General features: G+C 43.0%; 1 protein-coding gene across 5 annotated transcripts in view; it reads right to left on the bottom strand.

Annotated features, from left to right (window-relative positions):
• LOC106574114 (protein XRP2) overlaps positions 1-21,522 on the bottom strand; it is a 38,445-nt gene extending 16,923 nt beyond the window's left edge. For all 5 annotated transcript variants that reach the window (XR_014380940.1, XR_014380938.1, XR_014380939.1 and 2 more), the window contains exons 1-2: positions 21,153-21,522; positions 928-1,596 (exon numbers count right to left, since the gene is read on the bottom strand). Coding sequence is in view for 1 of the 5 variants with exons in the window: in XM_082962803.1 (XP_082818929.1) it covers positions 928-1,596; positions 21,153-21,323 (840 nt within the window). In the remaining 4 variants the exon portion in view is untranslated. The remainder of the gene's footprint in view (positions 1-927; positions 1,597-21,152) is intronic.
• Between the last annotated feature and the right edge of the window lie 1,454 nt (positions 21,523-22,976).

Raw genomic sequence — 22,976 nt, 5'->3', positions numbered from 1 at the left:
GCACCAACACCAACAGACTAGTAAACAACGACGACGCGCCAACAGACTAGTAAACAACGACGACGCGCCAACAGACTAGTAAACAACGACGACGCACCAACAGACTAGTAAACAATGACGACGCACCAACAGACTAGTAAACAACGACGACGCACCAACACCAACAGACTAGTAAACAACGACGACGCACCAACACCAACAGACTAGTAAACAACGACGACGCACCAACAGACTAGTAAACAACGACGACGCACCAACAGACTAGTAAACAACGACGACGCACCAACAGACTAGTAAACAACGACGACGCACCAACAGACTAGTAAACAATGACGACGCACCAACAGACTAGTAAACAATGACGACGCACCAACAGACTAGTAAACAATGACGACGTGCCAACAGACTAGTAAACAATGACGACGCACCAACAGACTAGTAAACAACGACGACGCCCCAACAGACTAGTAAACAATGACGACGCCCCAACAGACTAGTAAACAATGACGACGCACCAACAGACTAGTAAACAACGACGACGCACCAACACCAACAGACTAGTAAACAACGACGACGCACCAACAGACTAGTAAACAACGACGACGCACCAACAGACTAGTAAACAATGACGACGCACCAACAGACTAGTAAACAATGACGACGTGCCAACAGACTAGTAAACAATGACGACGCACCAACACCAGAAGGACCTTGAGTCACTTCCTCATCTGGAGGATGACCAGTAGTTTACATCAGAAGGACCTTAACGGAAAAGCCAAAAATAGAACCATTGCAGCAAGGGAAGGAGACCTTGAACTGTATGACAAAGTGTCTAACCTTCCCTCCTCCTCATTTTTTAAAATTACTTTAAGTCATTTAGCAGACTGTCTTATCTCCTCACCCTCCTACCTCCCTCCACTTGCTCACCTCATCAATGAGTTTCCGGGCGTTAGCAGTGGTGTAGTCCCCAGCGAAGAACACAAACAGACAGGACTCGTCACTCTCCTTGCGTCTGCCTCCTTTGGTCATGGGCACGATGCTGCGGGAAGCCTCAGCTGAGACCCGGACTGATTTAAACTCTGACTCCGGGTCAGGGGCTGGGACATGGTCCAACACCACAGTGTCCTCAGGTAGCAGGCTCCAGTTGGTCTCCCCTGAGACGGGCGTGAAATCATGGACGTTGCTCCAGTTGTTGTTGAAGATGCTGAGGCCTGCGTCCTTGAAGTGGAAGGCCAGTTCGGGGTAGTAGTACTGGAAGCAGCCGAACTTCATCCCCGTGGACGCCTCGATGATGGGCTGAGTGGCACAACACAGGAACACATCCATCTTCTGACAGTCCCTGGTCCTGAACTGCTGACAAGCCACCACACACTTGATATCCTTACAGTCCCTGAAGAACACACTGCCCTTCACTGGACCCATAACGATGCAGCAGTTAGTGCAGTCGTCGATGGTGATGGTGGCGGAGTGGTCCAACACGAAGATCTTACAGTTGTCACAGTCCTGGATGACAAACTGCTGTCCGTTCAGCTTGCCTGGCAGACGGCCCACCGTGACGTCCTTCAGCCCCGTTAGCATGAAGTCCTTAGGGTCAACCTGCATAGAGACAGATATTAGATCCTTAGGGTTAATCTGGATAGAGACAGATATTAGATCCTCAGGGTTAATCTGGATAGAGACAGATATTAGATCCTTTGGGTTAATCTGGATAGAGAGAGATATTAGATCCTCAGGGTTAATCTGGATAGAAACAGATATTAGGGTTAATCTGGATAGAGACAGATATTAGGGTTAATCTGGATAGAGACAGATATTAGATCCTTAGGGTTAATCTGGATAGAGACAGATATTAGGGTTAATCTGGATAGAGACAGATATTAGTTCCTTAGGGTTAATCTGGATAGAGACAGATATTAGGGTTAATCTGGATAGAGACAGATATTAGTTCCTTAGGGTTAATCTGGATAGAGACAGATATTAGGGTTAATCTGGATAGAGATAGATATTAGATCCTTAGGGTTAATCTGGATAGAGACAGATATTAGATCCTTAGGGTTAATCTGCATAGAGACAGATATTAGGGTTAATCTGGATAGAGACAGATATTAGATCCTCAGGGTTAATCCGCATAGAGACAGATATTAGGGTTAATCTGGATAGAGACAGATATTAGGGTTAATCTGGATAGAGACAGATATTAGTTCATTAGGGTTAATCTGGATAGAGACAGATATTAGTTCCTCAGGGTTAATCCGCATAGAGACAGATATTAGGGTTAATCTGGATAGAGACAGATATTAGATCCTCAGGGTTAATCTGGATAGAGACAGATATTAGATCCTCAGGGTTAATCTGGATAGAGACAGATATTAGATCCTTAGGGTTAATCTGGATAGAGACAGATATTAGATCCTTAGGGTTAATCTGCATAGAGACAGATATTAGGGTTAATCTGGATAGAGACAGATATTAGGGTTAATCTGGATAGAGACAGATATTAGATCCTTAGTGTTAATCCGCATAGAGACAGATATTAGATCCTTAGGGTTAATCTGGATAGAGACAGATATTAGGGTTAATCTGGATAGAGACAGATATTAGATCTTTAGGGTTAATCTGGATAGAGACAGATATTAGGGTTAATCTGGATAGAGACAGATATTAGATCCTTAGGGTTAATCTGGATAGAGACAGATATTAGATCCTTAGGGTTAATCTGGATAGAGACAGATATTAGGGTTAATCTGGATAGAGACAGATATTAGGGTTAATCTGCATACAGACAGATATTAGGGTTAATCTGGATAGAGACAGATATTAGATCCTCAGGGTTAATCTGGATAGAGACAGATATTAGATCCTCAGGGATAATCTGGATAGAGACAGATATTAGGGTTAATCTGGATAGAGACAGATATTAGATCCTTAGGGTTAATCTGCATAGAGACAGATATTAGGGTTAATCTGGATAGAGACAGATATTAGATCCTCAGGGTTAATCCGCATAGAGACAGATATTAGGGTTAATCTGGATAGAGACAGATATTAGGGTTAATCTGGATAGAGACAGATATTAGATCCTTAGGGTTAATCCGCATAGAGACAGATATTAGATCCTTAGGGTTAATCTGGATAGAGACAGATATTAGGGTTAATCTGGATAGAGAGATATTAGATCCTTAGGGTTAATCTGGATAGAGACAGATATTAGGGTTAATCTGGATAGAGACAGATATTAGGGTTAATCTGCATACAGACAGATATTAGGGTTAATCTGGATAGAGACAGATATTAGATCCTCAGGGTTAATCTGGATAGAGAGAGATATTAGATCCTTAGGGTTAATCTGGATAGAGACAGATATTAGGGTTAATCTGGATAGAGACAGATATTAGATCCTTAGGGTTAATCTGGATAGAGACAGATATTAGGGTTAATCTGCATACAGACAGATATTAGGGTTAATCTGGATAGAGACAGATATTAGATCCTCAGGGTTAATCTGGATAGAGACAGATATTAGATCCTCAGGGTTAATCTGGATAGAGACAGATATTAGATCCTTAGGGTTAATCTGGATAGAGACAGATATTAGATCCTTAGGGTTAATCTGGATAGAGACAGATATTAGGGTTAATCTGCATACAGACAGATATTAGGGTTAATCTGGATAGAGACAGATATTAGATCCTCAGGGTTAATCTGGATAGAGACAGATATTAGATCCTTAGGGTTAATCTGGATAGAGACAGATATTAGATCCTCAGGGTTAATCTGGATAGAGACAGATATTAGATCCTTAGGGTTAATCTGGATAGAGACAGATATCAGGGTTAATGTGGATAGAGACAGATATTAGATCCTTAGGGTTAATCCGCATAGAGACAGATATTAGGGTTAATCTGGATAGAGACAGATATTAGGGTTAATCTGGATAGAGACAGATATTAGATCCTTAGGGTTAATCTGGATAGAGACAGATATTAGATCCTCAGGGTTAATCTGGATAGAGACAGATATTAGATCCTTAGGGTTAATCTGGATAGAGACAGATATTAGATCCTTAGGGTTAATCTGGATAGAGACAGATATTAGGGTTAATCTGGATAGAGACAGATATTAGATCCTTAGGGTTAATCTGGATAGAAACCGATATTAGGGTTAATCTGGATAGAGATAGATATTAGATCCTTAGGGTTAATCTGGATAGAGACATATATTAGTTCCTTAGGGTTAATCTGGATAGAGACAGATATTAGGGTTAATCTGGATAGAGACAGATATTAGTTCCTTAGGGTTAATCTGGATAGAGACAGATATTAGGGTTAATCTGGATAGAGACAGATATTAGGGTTAATCTGGATAGAGACAGATATTAGATCCTCAGTTAATCTGGAGAGAGACAGATATTAGGGTTAATCTGGATAGAGACAGATATTAGATCCTCAGGGTTAATCTGGATAGAGACAGATATTAGATCCTTAGGGTTAATCTGGATAGAGACAGATATTAGATCCTCAGGGTTAATCTGGATAGAGACAGATATTAGATCCTCAGGGTTAATCCGCATAGAGACAGATATTAGGGTTAATCTGGATAGAGACAGATATTAGGGTTAATCTGGATAGAGACAGATATTAGGGTTCATCTGGATAGAGACAGATATTAGTTCCTCAGGGTTAATCCGCATAGAGACAGATATTTGGGTTAATCTGCATACAGACAGATATTAGGGTTAATCTGCATACAGACAGATATTAGGGTTAATCTGGATAGAGACAGATATTAGATCCTCAGGGTTAATCTGGATAGAGACAGATATTAGATCCTTAGGGTTAATCTGGATAGAGACAGATATTAGATCCTTAGGGTTAATCTGGATAGAGACAGATATTAGGGTTAATCTGCATACAGACAGATATTAGGGTTAATCTGGATAGAGACAGATATTAAATCCTCAGGGTTAATCTGGATAGAGACAGATATTAGATCCTTAGGGTTAATCTGGATAGAGACAGATATTAGATCCTCAGGGTTAATCTGGATAGAGACAGATATTAGATCCTTAGGGTTAATCTGCATAGAGAGAGATATCAGGGTTAATGTGGATAGAGACAGATATTAGATCCTTAGGGTTAATCCGCATAGAGACAGATATTAGGGTTAATCTGGATAGAGACAGATATTAGATCCTTAGGGTTAATCTGGATAGAGACAGATATTAGATCTTTAGGGTTAATCGGATAGAGACAGATATTAGGGTTAATCTGGATAGAGACAGATATTAGGGTTAATCTGGATAGAGACAGATATTAGATCCTTAGGGTTAATCTGGATAGAGACAGATATTAGGGTTAATCTGGATAGAGATAGATATTAGATCCTTAGGGTTAATCTGGATAGAGACATATATTAGTTCCTTTGGGTTAATCTGGATAGAGACAGATATTAGGGTTAATCTGGATAGAGACAGATATTAGGGTTAATCTGGATAGAGACAGATATTAGTTCCTTAGGGTTAATCTGGATAGAGACAGATATTAGGGTTAATCTGGATAGAGACAGATATTAGGGTTAATCTGGATAGAGACAGATATTAGATCCTCAGGGTTAATCTGGATAGGGACAGATATTAGGGTTAATCTGGATAGAGACAGATATTAGATCCTCAGGGTTAATCTGGATAGAGACAGATATTAGATCCTCAGGGTTAATCTGGATAGAGACAGATATTAGATCCTTAGGGTTAATCTGGATAGAGACATATATTAGATCCTTAGAGTTAATCTGGATAGAGACAGATATTAGATCCTCAGGGTTAATCCGCATAGAGACAGATATTAGATCCTCAGGGTTAATGCGCATAGAGACAGATATTAGGGTTAATCTGGATAGAGACAGATATTAGGGTTAATCTGGATAGAGACAGATATTAGTTCCTCAGGGTTAATCCGCATAGAGACAGATATTTGGGTTAATCTGCATACAGACAGATATTAGGGTTAATCTGGATAGAGACAGATATTAGATCCTCAGGGTTAATCTGGATAGAGACAGATATTAGATCCTTAGGGTTAATCTGGATAGAGACAGATATTAGATCCTTAGGGTTAATCTGCATAGAGACAGATATTAGGCTTAATCTGCATACAGACAGATATTAGGGTTAATCTGGATAGAGACAGATATTAGATCCTCAGGGTTAATCTGGATAGAGACAGATATTAGATCCTTAGGGTTAATCTGGATAGAGACAGATATTAGATCCTCAGGGTTAATCTGGATAGAGACAGATATTAGATCCTTAGGGTTAATCTGGATAGAGACAGATATTAGATCTTTAGGGTTAATCTGGATAGAGACAGATATTAGGGTTAATCTGGATAGAGACAGATATTAGATCCTTAGGGTTAATCTGGATAGAGACATATATTAGTTCCTTTGGGTTAATCTGGATAGAGACAGATATTAGGGTTAATCTGGATAGAGACAGATATTAGATCCTTAGGGTTAATCTGGATAGAGACAGATATTAGTTCCTTAGGGTTAATCTGGATAGAGACAGATATTAGGGTCAATCTGGATAGAGACAGATATTAGGGTCAATCTGGATAGAGACAGATATTAGATCCTCAGGGTTAATCTGGATAGAGACAGATATTAGGGTCAATCTGGATAGAGACAGATATTAGGGTTAATCTGGATAGAGACAGATATTAGATCCTCAGGGTTAATCTGGATAGAGACAGATATTAGGGTTAATCTGGATAGAGACAGATATTAGATCCTCAGGGTTAATCTGGATAGAGACAGATATTAGATCCTCAGGGTTAATCTGGATAGAGACAGATATTAGATCCTCAGGGTTAATCTGGATAGAGACAGATATTAGATCCTTAGAGTTAATCTGGATAGAGACAGATATTAGATCCTCAGGGTTAATCCGCATAGAGACAGATATTAGATCCTCAGGGTTAATCCGCATAGAGACAGATATTAGGGTTAATCTGGATAGAGACAGATATTAGGGTTAATCTGGATAGAGACAGATATTAGGGTTCATCTGGATAGAGACAGATATTAGTTCCTCAGGGTTAATCCGCATAGAGACAGATATTTGGGTTAATCTGCATACAGACAGATATTAGGGTTAATCTGGATAGAGACAGATATTAGATCCTCAGGGTTAATCTGGATAGAGACAGATATTAGATCCTCAGGGTTAATCTGGATAGAGACAGATATTAGATCCTTAGGGTTAATCTGGATAGAGACAGATATTAGGGTTAATCTGGATAGAGACAGATATTAGGGTTAATCTGGATAGAGACAGATATTAGATCCTCAGGGTTAATCTGGATAGAGACAGATATTAGATCCTTAGGGTTAATCTGGATAGAGACAGATATTAGATCCTCAGGGTTAATCTGGATAGAGACAGATATTAGATCCTTAGGGTTAATCTGGATAGAGACAGATATCAGGGTTAATGTGGATAGAGACAGATATTAGATCCTTAGGGTTAATCCGCATAGAGACAGATATTAGGGTTAATCTGGATAGAGACAGATATTAGATCCTTAGGGTTAATCTGGATAGAGACAGATATTAGGGTTAATCTGCATACAGACAGATATTAGGGTTAATCTGGATAGAGACAGATATTAGATCCTCAGGGTTAATCTGGATAGAGACAGATATTAGATCCTTAGGGTTAATCTGGATAGAGACAGATATTAGATCCTCAGGGTTAATCTGGATAGAGACAGATATTAGATCCTTAGGGTTAATCTGGATAGAGACAGATATCAGGGTTAATGTGGATAGAGACAGATATTAGATCCTTAGGGTTAATCCGCATAGAGACAGATATTAGGGTTCATCTGGATAGAGACAGATATTAGGGTTAATCTGGATAGAGACAGATATTAGATCCTTAGGGTTAATCTGGATAGAGACAGATATTAGATCCTCAGGGTTAATCTGGATAGAGACAGATATTAGATCCTTAGGGTTAATCTGGATAGAGACAGATATTAGATCTTTAGGGTTAATCTGGATAGAGACAGATATTAGGGTTAATCTGGATAGAGACAGATATTAGATCCTTAGGGTTAATCTGGATAGAGACAGATATTAGGGTTAATCTGGATAGAGATAGATATTAGATCCTTAGGGTTAATCTGGATAGAGACATATATTAGTTCCTTTGGGTTAATCTGGATAGAGACAGATATTAGGGTTAATCTGGATAGAGACAGATATTAGGGTTAATCTGGATAGAGACAGATATTAGTTCCTTAGGGTTAATCTGGATAGAGACAGATATTAGGGTTAATCTGGATAGAGACAGATATTAGGGTTAATCTGGATAGAGACAGATATTAGATCCTCAGGGTTAATCTGGATAGAGACAGATATTAGGGTTAATCTGGATAGAGACAGATATTAGATCCTCAGGGTTAATCTGGATAGAGACAGATATTAGATCCTCAGGGTTAATCTGGATATAGACAGATATTAGATCCTCAGGGTTAATCCGCATAGAGACAGATATTAGATCCTCAGGGTTAATCCGCATAGAGACAGATATTAGGGTTAATCTGGATAGAGACAGATATTAGGGTTCATCTGGATAGAGACAGATATTAGTTCCTCAGGGTTAATCCGCATACAGACAGATATTAGGGTTAATCTGGATAGAGACAGATATTAGATCCTCAGGGTTAATCTGGATAGAGACAGATATTAGATCCTCAGGGTTAATCTGGATAGAGACAGATATTAGATCCTTAGGGTTAATCTGGATAGAGACAGATATTAGGGTTAATCTGGATAGAGACAGATATTAGGGTTAATCTGGATAGAGACAGATATTAGATCCTTAGGGTTAATCTGGATAGAGACAGATATTAGATCCTCAGGGTTAATCTGGATAGAGACAGATATTAGATCTTTAGGGTTAATCTGGATAGAGACAGATATCAGGGTTAATGTGGATAGAGACAGATATTAGATCCTTAGGGTTAATCCGCATAGAGACAGATATTAGGGTTAATCTGGATAGAGACAGATATTAGGGTTAATCTGGATAGAGACAGATATTAGATCCTCAGGGTTAATCTGGATAGAGACAGATATTAGATCCTCAGGGTTAATCTGGATAGAGACAGATATTAGATCCTTAGGGTTAATCTGGATAGAGACAGATATTAGATCCTTAGGGTTAATCTGGATAGAGACAGATATTAGATCTTTAGGGTTAATCTGGATAGAGACAGATATTAGATCTTTAGGGTTAATCTGGATAGAGACAGATATTAGGGTTAATCTGGATAGAGATAGATATTAGATCCTTAGGGTTAATCTGGATAGAGACATATATTAGTTCCTTTGGGTTAATCTGGATAGAGACAGATATTAGGGTTAATCTGGATAGAGACAGATATTAGGGTTAATCTGGATAGAGACAGATATTAGTTCCTTAGGGTTAATCTGGATAGAGACAGATATTAGGGTTAATCTGGATAGAGACAGATCCTTAGGGTTAATCTGGATAGAGACAGATATTAGATCCTTAGGGTTAATCTGGATAGAGACAGATATTAGATCCTTAGGGTTAATCTGGATAGAGAGAGATATTAGATCCTTAGGGTTAATCTGGATAGAGACAGATATTAGATCCTTAGGGTTAATCTGGATAGAGACAGATATTAGATCCTCAGGGTTAATCCGCATAGAGACAGATATTAGGGTTAATCTGGATAGAGACAGATATTAGGGTTAATCTGGATAGAGACAGATATTAGGGTTCATCTGGATAGAGACAGATATTAGTTCCTCAGGGTTAATCCGAATAGAGACAGATATTAGGGTTAATCTGGATAGAGACAGATATTAGGGTTAATCTGGATAGAGACAGATATTACGGTTAATCTGGATAGAGACAGATATTAGATCCTTAGGGTTAATCTGGATAGAGACAGATATTAGATCCTTAGGGTTAATCTGGATAGAGACAGATATTAGGGTTAATCTGCATACAGACAGATATTAGGGTTAATCTGGATAGAGACAGATATTAGATCCTTAGGGTTAATCTGGATAGAGACAGATATTAGATCCTTAGGGTTAATCTGGATAGAGACAGATATTAGATCCTCAGGGTTAATCTGGATAGAGACAGATATTAGATCCTCAGGGTTAATCTGGATAGAGACAGATATTAGATCCTCAGGGTTAATCTGGATAGAGACAGATATTAGATCCTCAGGGTTAATCTGGATAGAGACAGATATTAGATCCTTAGGGTTAATCCGCACAGAGACAGATATTAGATTCTTAGAGTTAATCTGGATAGAGACAGATATTAGGGTTAATCTGGATAGAGACAGATATTACGGTTAATCTGGATAGAGACAGATATTAGATCCTTAGGGTTAATCTGGATAGAGACAGATATTAGATCCTCAGGGTTAATCTGGATATAGACAGATATTAGATCCTTAGGGTTAATCTGGATAGAGACAGATATTAGGGTTAATCTGCATACAGACAGATATTAGGGTTAATCTGGATAGAGACAGATATTAGATCCTTAGGGTTAATCTGGATAGAGACAGATATTAGATCCTTAGGGTTAATCTGGATAGAGACAGATATTAGATCCTCAGGGTTAATCTGGATAGAGACAGGTATTAGATCCTCAGGGTTAATCTGGATAGAGACAGATATTAGATCCTCAGGGTTAATCTGGATAGAGACAGATATTAGATCCTTAGGGTTAATCCGCACAGAGACAGATATTAGATTCTTAGAGTTAATCTGGATAGAGACAGATATTAGGGTTAATCTGCATACAGACAGATATTAGATCCTTAGGGTTAATCTGGATAGAGACAGATATTAGATCCTTAGGGTTAATCTGGATAGAGACAGATATTAGATCCTTAGGGTTAATCTGGATAGAGACAGATAGGGTTAATCTGGATAGAGACAGATATTAGATCCTCAGGGTTAATCTGGATAGAGACAGATATTACATCCTTAGGGTTAATCTGGATAGAGACAGATATTAGATCCTCAGGGCAGTGGTTTTTAAACTTTTTCAGCCTGGGAACCAAATGAGAAATGTCTTTTCCTGGGACCCAAATTTAGGAAAAGATGTAACCATATGTAAATATTGGTACATTTCATTGCCCTTATGCCAAAAACAAATGCAATCTAGCCAAAAACAAATAATGAAATTAAATATTAGTATAAATATATATTCATGTTTATTTTCCCCCGTTAAAAACACTCTTACATATCTGTCTAGGTTGGAACTGTTGTATTAAAATACAACAAATCATTTCATTCTGAACTGGAATAAACAGATTATGAACTGGAATAAACGGATTTATCACATCACACAGATGAATAACAGAACAGACACACAGGCTTTCTGATCGTGCAACACTAAGAAACAGTACAGATGAACAATGATCAGGCCTACTGTACATGCTACTGTAGAAATGATCAGGGCTACTGTACATGCTACTGTAGAAATGATCAGGCCTACTGTACATCCCACTGTAGAAATGATCAGGCCTACTGTACAGCTTAATGAAGAAATGATCAGGCCTACTGTACAGCTTAATGTAGAAATGATCAGACCTACTGTACATCCCACTGTAGAAATGATCAGGCCGACTGTACATCCCACTGTAGAAATGATCAGGCCTACTGTACAGCTTAATGTAGAAATGATCAGACCTACTGTACATCTTACTGTAAATGATCCTACTGTACAGCTTAATGTAGAAATGATCAGGCCTACTGTACATCCCACTGTAGAAATGATCAGGCCTACTGTACAGCTAAATGTAGAAATGATCAGACCTACTGTACATCCCTCTGTAGAAATGATCAGGCCTACTGTACATCCCACTGTAGAAATGATCAGGCCTACTGTACAGCTTAATGTAGAAATGATCAGGCCTACTGTACAGCTTAATGTAGAAATGATCAGACCTACTGTACATCTTACTGTAAATGATCCTCCTGTACATCCCACTGTAGAAATGATCAGGCCTACTGTACATCCCACTGTAGAAATGATCAGGCCTACTGTACAGCTTAATGTAGAAATGATCAGACCTACTGTACATCTTACTGTAAATGATCCTACTGTACATCCCACTGTAGAAATGATCAGGCCTACTGTACATCCCACTGTATAAATGATCAGGCCTACTGTACATCCCACTGTAGAAATGATCAGGCCTACTGTACATCCCACTGTAGAAATGATCAGGCATCCTGTCCATCCCACTGTATAAATGATCAGGCCTACTGTACATCCCACTGTATAAATGATCAGGCCTACTGTACATCCCACTGTAGAAATGATCAGGCCTACTGTACATCCCACTGTAGAAATGATCAGACCTACTGTACATCCCACTGTAGAAATGATCAGGCCTACTGTACATCCCACTGTAGAAATGATCAGACCTACTGTACATCCCACTGTAGAAATGATCAGGCCTACTGTACATCCCACTGTAGAAATGATCAGGCCTACTGTACATCCCACTGTAGAAATGATCAGGCCTACTGTACATCGCACTGTAGAAATGATCAGGCCTACTGTACATCCCACTGTAGAAATGATCAGGCCTACTGTACATCGCACTGTAGAAATGATCAGACCTACTGTACATCCCACTGTATAAATGATCAGGCCTACTGTACATCCCGCTGTAGAAATGATCCTACTGTACATTCTACTGTAGAAATGATCAGACCTACTGTACATCCCACTGTAGAAATGATCAGGCCTACTGTACAGCTTAATGTAGAAATGATCAGACCTACTGTACAGCTTAATGTAGAAATGATCAGACCTACTGTACATCCCACTGTAGAAATGATCAGGCCTACTGTACAGCTTAATGTAGAAATGATCAGACCTACTGTACAGCTTAATGTAGAAATGATCAGACCTACTGTACATCCCACTGTAGAAATGATCAGGCCTACTGTACATCCCACTGTAGAAATGATCAGGCCTACTGTACAGCTTAATGTATAAATGATCAGGCCTACTGTACATCCCGCTGTAGAAATGATCCTACTGTACATTCTACTGTAGAAATGATCAGACCTAATGTACATCCCACTGTAGAAATGATCAGGCCTACTGTACAGCTTAATGTAGAAATGATCAGACCTACTGTACAGCTTAATGTAGAAATGATCAGACCTACTGTACATCCCACTGTAGAAATGATCAGGCCTACTGTACATCCCACTGTAGAAATGATCAGGCCTACTGTACATCCCACTGTAGAAATGATCAGGCCTACTGTACATCCCACTGTAGAAATGATCAGGCCTACTGTACAGCTTAATGTAGAAATGATCAGACCTACTGTACATCTTACTGTAAATGATCCTATTGTACAGCTTAATATAGAAATGATCAGGCCTACTGTACATCCCACTGTAGAAATGATCAGGCCTACTGTACATCCCACTATATAAATGATCAGGCCTACTGTACATCCCACTGTAGAAATGATCAGGCCTCCTGTACATCCCACTGTATAAATGATCAGGCCTCCTGTACATCCCACTATATAAATGATCAGGCCTACTGTACATCCCACTATATAAATGATCAGGCCTACTGTACATCCCACTGTAGAAATGATCAGGCCTACTGTACATCCCACTGTAGAAATGATCAGGCCTACTGTACATCCCACTGTAGAAATGATCAGACCTACTGTACATCCCACTGTAGAAATGATCAGACCTACTGTACATCCCACTGTAGAAATGATCAGACCTACTGTACATCCCACTGTAGAAATGATCAGGCCTACTGTACATCCCACTGTAGAAATGATCAGGTCTACTGTACATCCCACTGTAGAAATGATCAGGCCTACTGTACATCCCACTGTAGAAATGATCAGGCCTACTGTACATCCTACTGTAGAAATGATCAGACCTACTGTACATCCTACTGTAGAAATGATCAGACCTACTGTACATCCTACTGTAGAAATGATCAGGCCTACTGTAGAAATGATCCTACTGTAGAAATGATCAGGCCTACTGTACATCCCACTGTAGAAATGATCAGGCCTACTGTACATCCCACTGTAGAAATGATCAGGCCTACTGTATAGCTTAATGTAGAAATTATTGTTGAAATAAAGTCTAGGTTGGAACTGTTACAATACATGGTTTTTTTTATATTCTGAACTGGAAAAAAAAACTGGTTGATAACATCACACAGATGTAGACCAGAAAACACACACACACACACACACACACACACACACACACACACACACACACACACACACACACACACACACACACACACACACACACACACACACACACACACACACACACACACAGAGAGAAGTGTGTGGCTGGTTGAAGCAGGTCTATTCTGGGTTCAGTTTGACAGTTTAACACTGAGGTCATACTCAGCAATGACACCGTTTCTGTGCTTGACTTCAGGGACTGTATGTGGTGCCAAACTGGATAGGTCCGGCAGGAGACCACTTCCTGTTGTAGATGAACAACCCAGAACAATGTGTGTTTGCCTCAAAAAACATCTTGCTTCAATCAGTTTATTCCAGTTCAGAATAACAATTATTACTTGTATTTTAATAGCAACAGTTCCAACCTAGACTTGTTTTCAACAGTAATTTTTACAGTAAGATGTACAGTAGGCCTGATCATTTCTACATTAAGCTGTACAGTAGGATCATTTACAGTAAGATGTACAGTAGGCCTGATCATTTCTACAGTAAGCTGTACCGTAGGCCTGATCATTTATACAGTGGGATGTACAGTAGCCCTGATCATTTATACAGTGGGATGTACAGTAGCCCTGATCATTTCTACAGTGGGATGTACAGTAGGCCTGATCATTTCTACAGTGGGATGTACAGTAGGCCTGATCATTTCTACATTAAGCTGTACAGTAGGCCTGATCATTTCTACAGTAAGCTGTACAGTAGGCCTGATCATTTCTACAGTAAGCTGTACAGTAGGCCTGATCATTTCTACATTAAGATGTACTGTAGGCCTGATCATTTTTCATCTGTACTGTTACTTAGTGTTGCACTATCAGTAACTAGCTAGCTTGCCTTGGCTATAATTAGCTATTATCTGTGTACAAGGCCAGGGATTTTTTTATTTTATTTAACTAGGCAAGTCAGTTAAAGAACAAATTCTTATTTACAATGGCGGCCTAGGAACAGTGGGTTAACTGCCTTGTTCAGGGGCAGAACGACAGATTTGTACCTTGTCAGCTCAGGGATTCGATCTTGCAACTTTTTGGTTACTAGTCCAACGCTCTAACCACTAGGCTACCAACCACCCCGATTGTTTGAAAGAGAAACTCAAATCTACTACTATGAGAGATAGTACTCCCTTAGAAAATGACAACAATGCTTTGCTTGTTGATGTACTTTCCACTTTCGAAGCCCTGTTTCCTGAAGCCCTGTTTCCTGAAGCATTCTGCCCTGTTCTGGAATAACTCCCTGTGTTTCCCATCATGCTGCCCTGTTCTGAAATAACTCCCTGGGTTTCCCGTCATGCTGCCCTGTTCTGGAATAACTCCCTGGGTTTCCCATCACGCTGCCCTGTTCTGGAATAACTCCCAGGGTTTCCCATCATGCTGCCCTGTTCTGGAATAACTCCCTGGGGTTCCCCATCATGCTGCCCTGTTCTGGAAAAACTCCCAGGGTTTCCCATCATGCTGCCCTGTTCTGGAATAACTCCCAGGGTTTCCCATCATGCTGCTCTGTTCTGGAATAACTCCCAGGGTTTCCCATCACGCTGCCCTGTTCTGGAATAACTCCCTGGGTTTACCGTCACGCTGCCCTGTTCTGGAATAACTCCCAGGGTTTCCCATCATGCTGCCCTGTTCTGGAATAACTCCCAGGGTTTCCCATCATGCTGCCCTGTTCTGGAATAACTCCCAGGGTTTCCCATCATGCTGCCCTGTTCTGGAATAACTCCCTGTGTTTCCCATCATGCTGCCCTGTTCTGGAATAACTCCCTGGGTTTATCATCATGCTGCCCTGTTCTGGAATAACTCCCTGGGTTTCCCATCATGCTGCCCTGTTCTGGAATAACTCCCTGGGTTTCCCATCATGCTGCCCTGTTCTGGAATAACTCCCTGGGTTTCCCATCATGCTGCCCTGTTCTGGAATAACTCCCTGGGTTTCCCATCATGCTGCCCTGTTCTGGAATAACTCCCTGGGTTTCCCATCATGCTGCCCTGTTCTGGAATAACTCCCTGGGTTTCCCATCACGCTGCCCTGTTCTGGAATAACTCCCTGGGTTTCCCATCACGCTGCCCTGTTCTGGAATAACTCCCAGGGTTTCCCATCATGCTGCCCTGTTCTGGAATAACTCTGGGTTTCCCATCATGCTGTGGATGTTTGGTCAGGACGTGTCATTTTATTAATTTGTTTGTTTTTGAGAGACTCATTACTGAGCACTTCCCCACACAAAACACATTGTGGGCGCTCCTCGTTACTTCTCAAAGTCTGTATGAAAGAGACAGAAACTCATCGCTGTATTTGTGTTTCATGACATTTGAGCTCCGTCAGAACTTGTGGGTAGCATGAGTCCATTTCATGACATCGGTGAGTGATGGCGACTGGGAATGACAAGTCAGTGGCTGACGGCCCGTCAGCTGCCGCTGAACGACGACGGCCCGTCAGCTGCCGCTGAACGACGACGGCCCGTCAGCTGCCGCTGAACGACGACGGCCCGTCAGCTGCCGCTGAACGACGACGGCCCGTCAGCTGCCGCTGAACGACGACGGCCCGTCAGCTGCCGCTGAACGACGACGGCCCGTCAGCTGCCGCTGAACGACGACGGCCCGTCAGCTGCCGCTGAACGACGACGGCCCGTCAGCTGCCGCTGAACGACGACGGCCCGTCAGCTGCCGCTGAACGACGACGGCCCGTCAGCTGCCGCTGAACGACGACGGCCCGTCAGCTGCCGCTGAACGACGACGGCCCGTCAGCTGCCGCTGAACGACGACGGCCCGTCAGCTGCCGCTGAACGACGACGGCCCGTCAGCTGCCGCTGAACGACGACAGCCCGTCAGCTGCCGCTGAACGACGACAGCCCGTCAGCTGCCGCTGAACGACGACAGCCCGTCAGCTGCCGCTGAACGACGACAGCCCGTCAGCTGCCGCTGAACGACGACAGCCCGTCAGCTGCCGCTGAACGACAGCCCGTCAGCTGCCGCTGAACGACAGCCCGTCAGCTGCCGCTGAACGACAGCCCGTCAGCTGCCGCTGAACGACAGCCCGTCAGCTGCCGCTGAACGACAGCCCGTCAGCTGCCGCTGAACGACAGCCCGTCAGCTGCCGCTGAACGACAGCCCATCAGCTGCCGCTGAACAGAGACCGCTGCTAAGCATCTCCCTCTACCGCAGCTGCCAAACTGAACAGAGACCGCTGCTAAGCATCTCCCTCTACCGCAGCTGCCAAACTGAACAGAGACCGCTGCTAAGCATCTCCCTCTACCGCAGCTGCCAAACTGAACAGAGACCGCTGCTAAGCATCTCCCTCTACCGCAGCTGCCAAACTGAACAGAGACCGCTGCTAAGCATCTCCCTCTACCGCAGCTGCCAAACTGAACAGAGACCGCTGCTAAGCATCTCCCTCCACCGCAGCTGCCAAACTGAACAGAGACCGCTGCTAAGCATCTCCCTCTACCGCAGCTGCCAAACTGAACAGAGACCGCTGCTAAGCATCTCCCTCTACCGCAGCTGCCAAACTGAACAGAGACCGCTGCTAAGCATCTCCCTCCACCGCAGCTGGCAAACTGAACAGAGACCGCTGCTAAGCATCTCCCTCTACCGCAGCTGCCAAACTGAACAGAGACCGCTGCTAAGCATCTCCCTCCACCGCAGCTGGCAAACTGAACAGAGTCCGCTGCTAAGCATCTCCCTCCACCGCAGCTGCCAAACTGAACAGAGACCGCTGCTAAGCATCTCCCTCTACCGCAGCTGGCAAACTGAACAGAGACCGCTGCTAAGCATCTCCCTCTACCTCAGCTGGCAAACTGAACAGAGACCGCTGCTAAGCATCTCCCTCCACCGCAGCTGCCAAACTGAACAGAGACCGCTGCTAAGCATCTCCCTCTACCGCAGCTGCCAAACTGAACAGAGACCGCTGCTAAGCATCTCCCTCTACCGCAGCTGCCAAACTGAACAGAGACCGCTGCTAAGCATCTCCCTCTACCGCAGCTGCCAAACTGAACAGAGACCGCTGCTAAGCATCTCCCTCTACCGCAGCTGCCAAACTGAACAGAGACCGCTGCTAAGCATCTCCCTCTACCGCAGCTGCCAAACTGAACAGAGACCGCTGCTAAGCATCTCCCTCCACCGCAGCTGCCAAACTGAACAGAGACCGCTGCTAAGCATCTCCCTCCACCGCAGCTGCCAAACTGAACAGAGACCGCTGCTAAGCATCTCCCTCCACCGCAGCTGCCAAACTGAACAGAGACCGCTGCTAAGCATCTCCCTCCACCGCAGCTGCCAAACTGAACAGAGACCGCTGCTAAGCATCTCCCTCTACCGCAGCTGGCAAACTGAACAGAGACCGCTGCTAAGCATCTCCCTCCACCGCAGCTGGCAAACTGAACAGAGACCGCTGCTAAGCATCTCCCTCCACCGCAGCTGCCAAACTGAACAGAGACCGCTGCTAAGCATCTCCCTCTACCGCAGCTGCCAAACTGAACAGAGACCGCTGCTAAGCATCTCCCTCCACCGCAGCTGCCAAACTGAACAGAGACCGCTGCTAAGCATCTCCCTCCACCGCAGCTGCCAAACTGAACAGAGACCGCTGCTAAGCATCTCCCTCCACCGCAGCTGCCAAACTGAACAGAGACCGCTGCTAAGCATCTCCCTCTACCGCAGCTGCCAAACTGAACAGAGACCGCTGCTAAGCATCTCCCTCTACCGCAGCTGCCAAACTGAACAGAGACCGCTGCTAAGCAGAGTGCGCAGATGCACTTGGCCAAATCAATTCCAGTAAATGATGAAATAATTATAAATGTACTCTGACGCGACCCATGCATTAAGAAAGGCTGCCTTATGGTCATCGAGCAGACGCTCTTATCCAGAGTGGGTAAGTGTCTTGCTCAAGGGTGCATAACATATTTTTTTACCTAGTCGGTTCGGGGATTCGAACCAGCCACCTTTCGGTTACTGGCCAACGCTCTTAGTCACTACATTACAAACCACAAAATGTTAAAACACAAAAAGGCATATAGTAGTATATAAATGGTAAGCTGGTTAAATAAAAGACTGCTCTTTCAACTTTTAGACTACCATCGTTTTTGGGAAATAGGGACATGTGTGTCTTTTTCACCAAATATCTCAAAATGTATGTATTTTAATGGTTTTAAGTTCTACACCATTTTAAATCGGGATAAACTATTATTTCTAATGACGTTACCAATTTCTGGTAGTTAAAACGTCAACGAACAAACATACTATTGGAACTCAGAGTTCGTCCCATTGTCTCCAGTAGGGGAGATACAGGTATGTCTGTTTATTTTACATAATATCTCGCAATGCGTATATTGTAATTGTTCAAGTCGCACACCATTTTAATCGTGAGAATCTCCTCTTTCTAAATGTGTAATGCTGGGCAGCTTACTCTGTTGTCATCAAACGCTAGACCAGAAATACTTTTCCCCTTGGAACGCTGAGCTCCACCTTGTTTTCTTATAGAGAGACATGATGGTATATTTAGCAATGTGTATATATTTATTTTCAAGTCACCATTATAAATCAGGATAATCTCCTCTTTCTAATGACAAGGTTGAGCAGCGTGCTCTGCTTTCATCGATCGCTAGACCAGAAATAGCTTCCTACTTCCTCCTTATACAGGTATCAGCATCCCTGGCACCATCGAGGTACTGGATGTTTACTTTCTATTGTTGTTATTTTTCAGTTTCGTCCTATGAACAGACTGTAGTGGTCAAATAAAAAGGTTTACATTTTTTTTGGTGCCATTTAGGGAAATTACATTTTAAGGATCATTCCTGTCAGAAGAAACTCAGCAAAGGTTCGTTTTAATCCATTTGCTATTGCCTGGTGTTCGTTCTCAAACAACGTTATTTGGCCGTTTTTCAGCCTTGGGTGAATTTAGACTCGTTCTATCCCTGGCCATGCACCGATAGTAACCCTAGCCATGCACCGATAGTAACCCTAGCCATGCACCGATAGTAACCCTAGCCATGCACCGATAGTAACCCTAGCCATGCACCGATAGTAACCCTAGCCATGCACCGATAGTAACCCTAGCCATGCACCGATAGTAACCCTAGCCATGCACCGATAGTAACCCTAGCCATGCACCGATAGTAACCCTAGCCATGCACCGATAGTATCCCTAGCCATGCACCGATAGTAACCCTAGCCATGCACCGATAGTAACCCTAGCCATGCACCGATAGTAACCCTAGCCATGCACCCGATAGTATCCCTAGCCATGCACCGATAGTAACCCTAGCCATGCACCGATAGTAACCCTAGCCATGCACCGATAGTAACCCTAGCCATGCACCGATAGTAACCCTAGCCATGCACCGATAGTAACCCTAGCCATGTACCCGATAGTATCCCTAGCCATGCACCCGATAGTATCCCTAGCCATGCACCCGATAGTATCCCTAGCCATGCACCCGATAGTATCCCTAGCCATGCACCCGATAGTAACCCTAGCCATGCACCCGATAGTATCCCTAGCCATGCACCGATAGTAACCCTAGCCATGCACCGATAGTAACCCTAGCCATGCACCGATAGTAACCCTAGCCATGCACCGATAGTAACCCTAGCCATGCACCGATAGTAACCCTAGCCATGCACCGATAGTAACCCTAGCCATGCACCGATAGTAACCCTAGCCATGCACCCGATAGTATCCCTAGCCATGCACCCGATAGTATCCCTAGCCATGCACCGATAGTAACCCTAGCCATGCATGCGTCCTCACCGATAGTCTCCCTAGCCATGCATGCCTCCTCACCGATAGTATCCCTAGCCATGCCTTGCGTCCTCACCGATAGTATCCCTAGCCATGCATGCATCATCTCCATACCTTTTCACGTTTGTCCCAGCTGTATTGTTTAGGTGGATCCTCCGCTGTATTGCTGCCGAGGTCAATGTTGTTGGCGTTACTACTGCTGTTCGTCTTCTCTTCCACTGTAGTCGGAGTAGGTTCCTTTTCGGGTGATTTGCTCTTGGCTTTTTTGGAGAACAAGCAACCCATTTTGTCCTTTTAACAATAAACCAATCAAACGTGTATAGGAAAATATGACAAGAGTCTGTCCCCAGAAGATTTCTCGTCTACTTTGTATAAAATGTACAGGTATTTCGTCCTTCTTGCCTCCTCGGTTTCTGTCTTCTTATCAGGTACTCGTAAACATGTCTTTCGTTTGAGCTTCCCTTTTCCTTACACAATTCAACAGCCAATCAATACTTTGCAATCTGTTACTTAGTAACAGCGAATCACAGTACAACAACAGGTCTGGGAGGGGGCAACGTGGACAATGTCAGCCAATCAAATCAATGTTTTGCTTTTTTGGGAGCTGGGCGTTGTTTTAGCCGCGCCCGGTATGCAGGGTGGTAAACAGTGAGGGGTTTCGATTATCTGGCCGGGGTTTCCCCGGTGAGAGAAGTTTCTTTCGGTGAACGGTGATTGCATTCGTTTTGGAACCGGCTGCCTCCCGGGCACGAGCAAGGTGGCCCGGTTTAAAACCCAAAACGAAACCATCTCAAACCAAAATACGTAGTCTAGGCTAGATTAAACACTTAGAGTAATGAGTAAAATGGTGTTTTCACATGCAAAAGTGATTGTTTTGGATAATTAGGTTTTATCTGCCACCAATGAAAACTAGTTTAAAAAAATTCGACCGTATATGTTATATAAAATTTAAAGTGTATGTTTCTGGACTATGCACCATGCTGCCTTGTTGACAACATGACTGAGTGGCACAGATTATTGTTCGACGTGAGAAGAAGCTTTTCCCTCAACGTTTTTATTCCGTTCACGTCACGGGCCATAGTTAATAGAACTCCGTCAATGATGTATATAAATAATTGGTGATAAAAAAAAATAAACATTCGTCCAAATATGGTACATTCTATAAAGTAAAACACTTTTAATACAATTTTACGTTTCTGTTTGTTTGTTGTAATGTCGGATTTGGATACGTGATGATGCAGACGATGCATCATGCAATGCGGTCTGTTTAGCACTTTCTTGACGAGCTGTCCACGGGTGGATAAATTATGGTATAACTTTATTTGTGTGTCAAACAAAACAACATGCTTTGTTAGCTAACAACTTAAGCTACTTGTCCATTCTAATTATAGGCTGCGGCCTATACCTATTTATACACACTCACTGTAACATAACTGGGCATGCTGCTGCTTCTGAACAAAGGTGTATAACATTTACATTTAAGTCATTTAGCAGACGCTCTTATCCAGAGCGACTTACAAATTGGTGCATTCACCTTATAATATCCAGTGGAACAACCACTTTACAATAGTGCATCTAAATCTTTTAAGGGGGGGGGGGGGGGGGGGGTTAGAAGGATTACTTTATCCTATCCCAGGTATTCCTTGAAGAGGTGGGGTTTCAGGTGTCTCCGGAAGGTGGTGATTGACTCCGCTGTCCTGGCGTCGTGAGGGAGCTTGTTCCACCATTGGGGTGCCAGAGCAGCGAACAGTTTTGACAGGGCTGAGCGGGAACTGTGCTTCCTCAGAGGTAGGGAGGCGAGCAGGCCAGAGGTGGATGAGCGGGAACTGTGCTTCCTCAGAGGTAGGGGGGGCGAGCAGGCCAGAGGTGGATGAGCGGGAACTGTGCTTCCTCAGAGGTAGGGGAGGCGAGCAGGCCAGAGGTGGATGAGCACATAGC

Source organism: Salmo salar, chromosome 16 (genome assembly GCF_965601325.2).
Source record: "Salmo salar chromosome 16, fSalSal1, whole genome shotgun sequence".
NCBI classification, from domain to species: domain Eukaryota; kingdom Metazoa; phylum Chordata; class Actinopteri; order Salmoniformes; family Salmonidae; genus Salmo; species Salmo salar.
The sequence above is the reverse complement of the archived record's forward strand: the minus strand, read 5'-3'. Positions and strand labels throughout refer to the sequence as shown.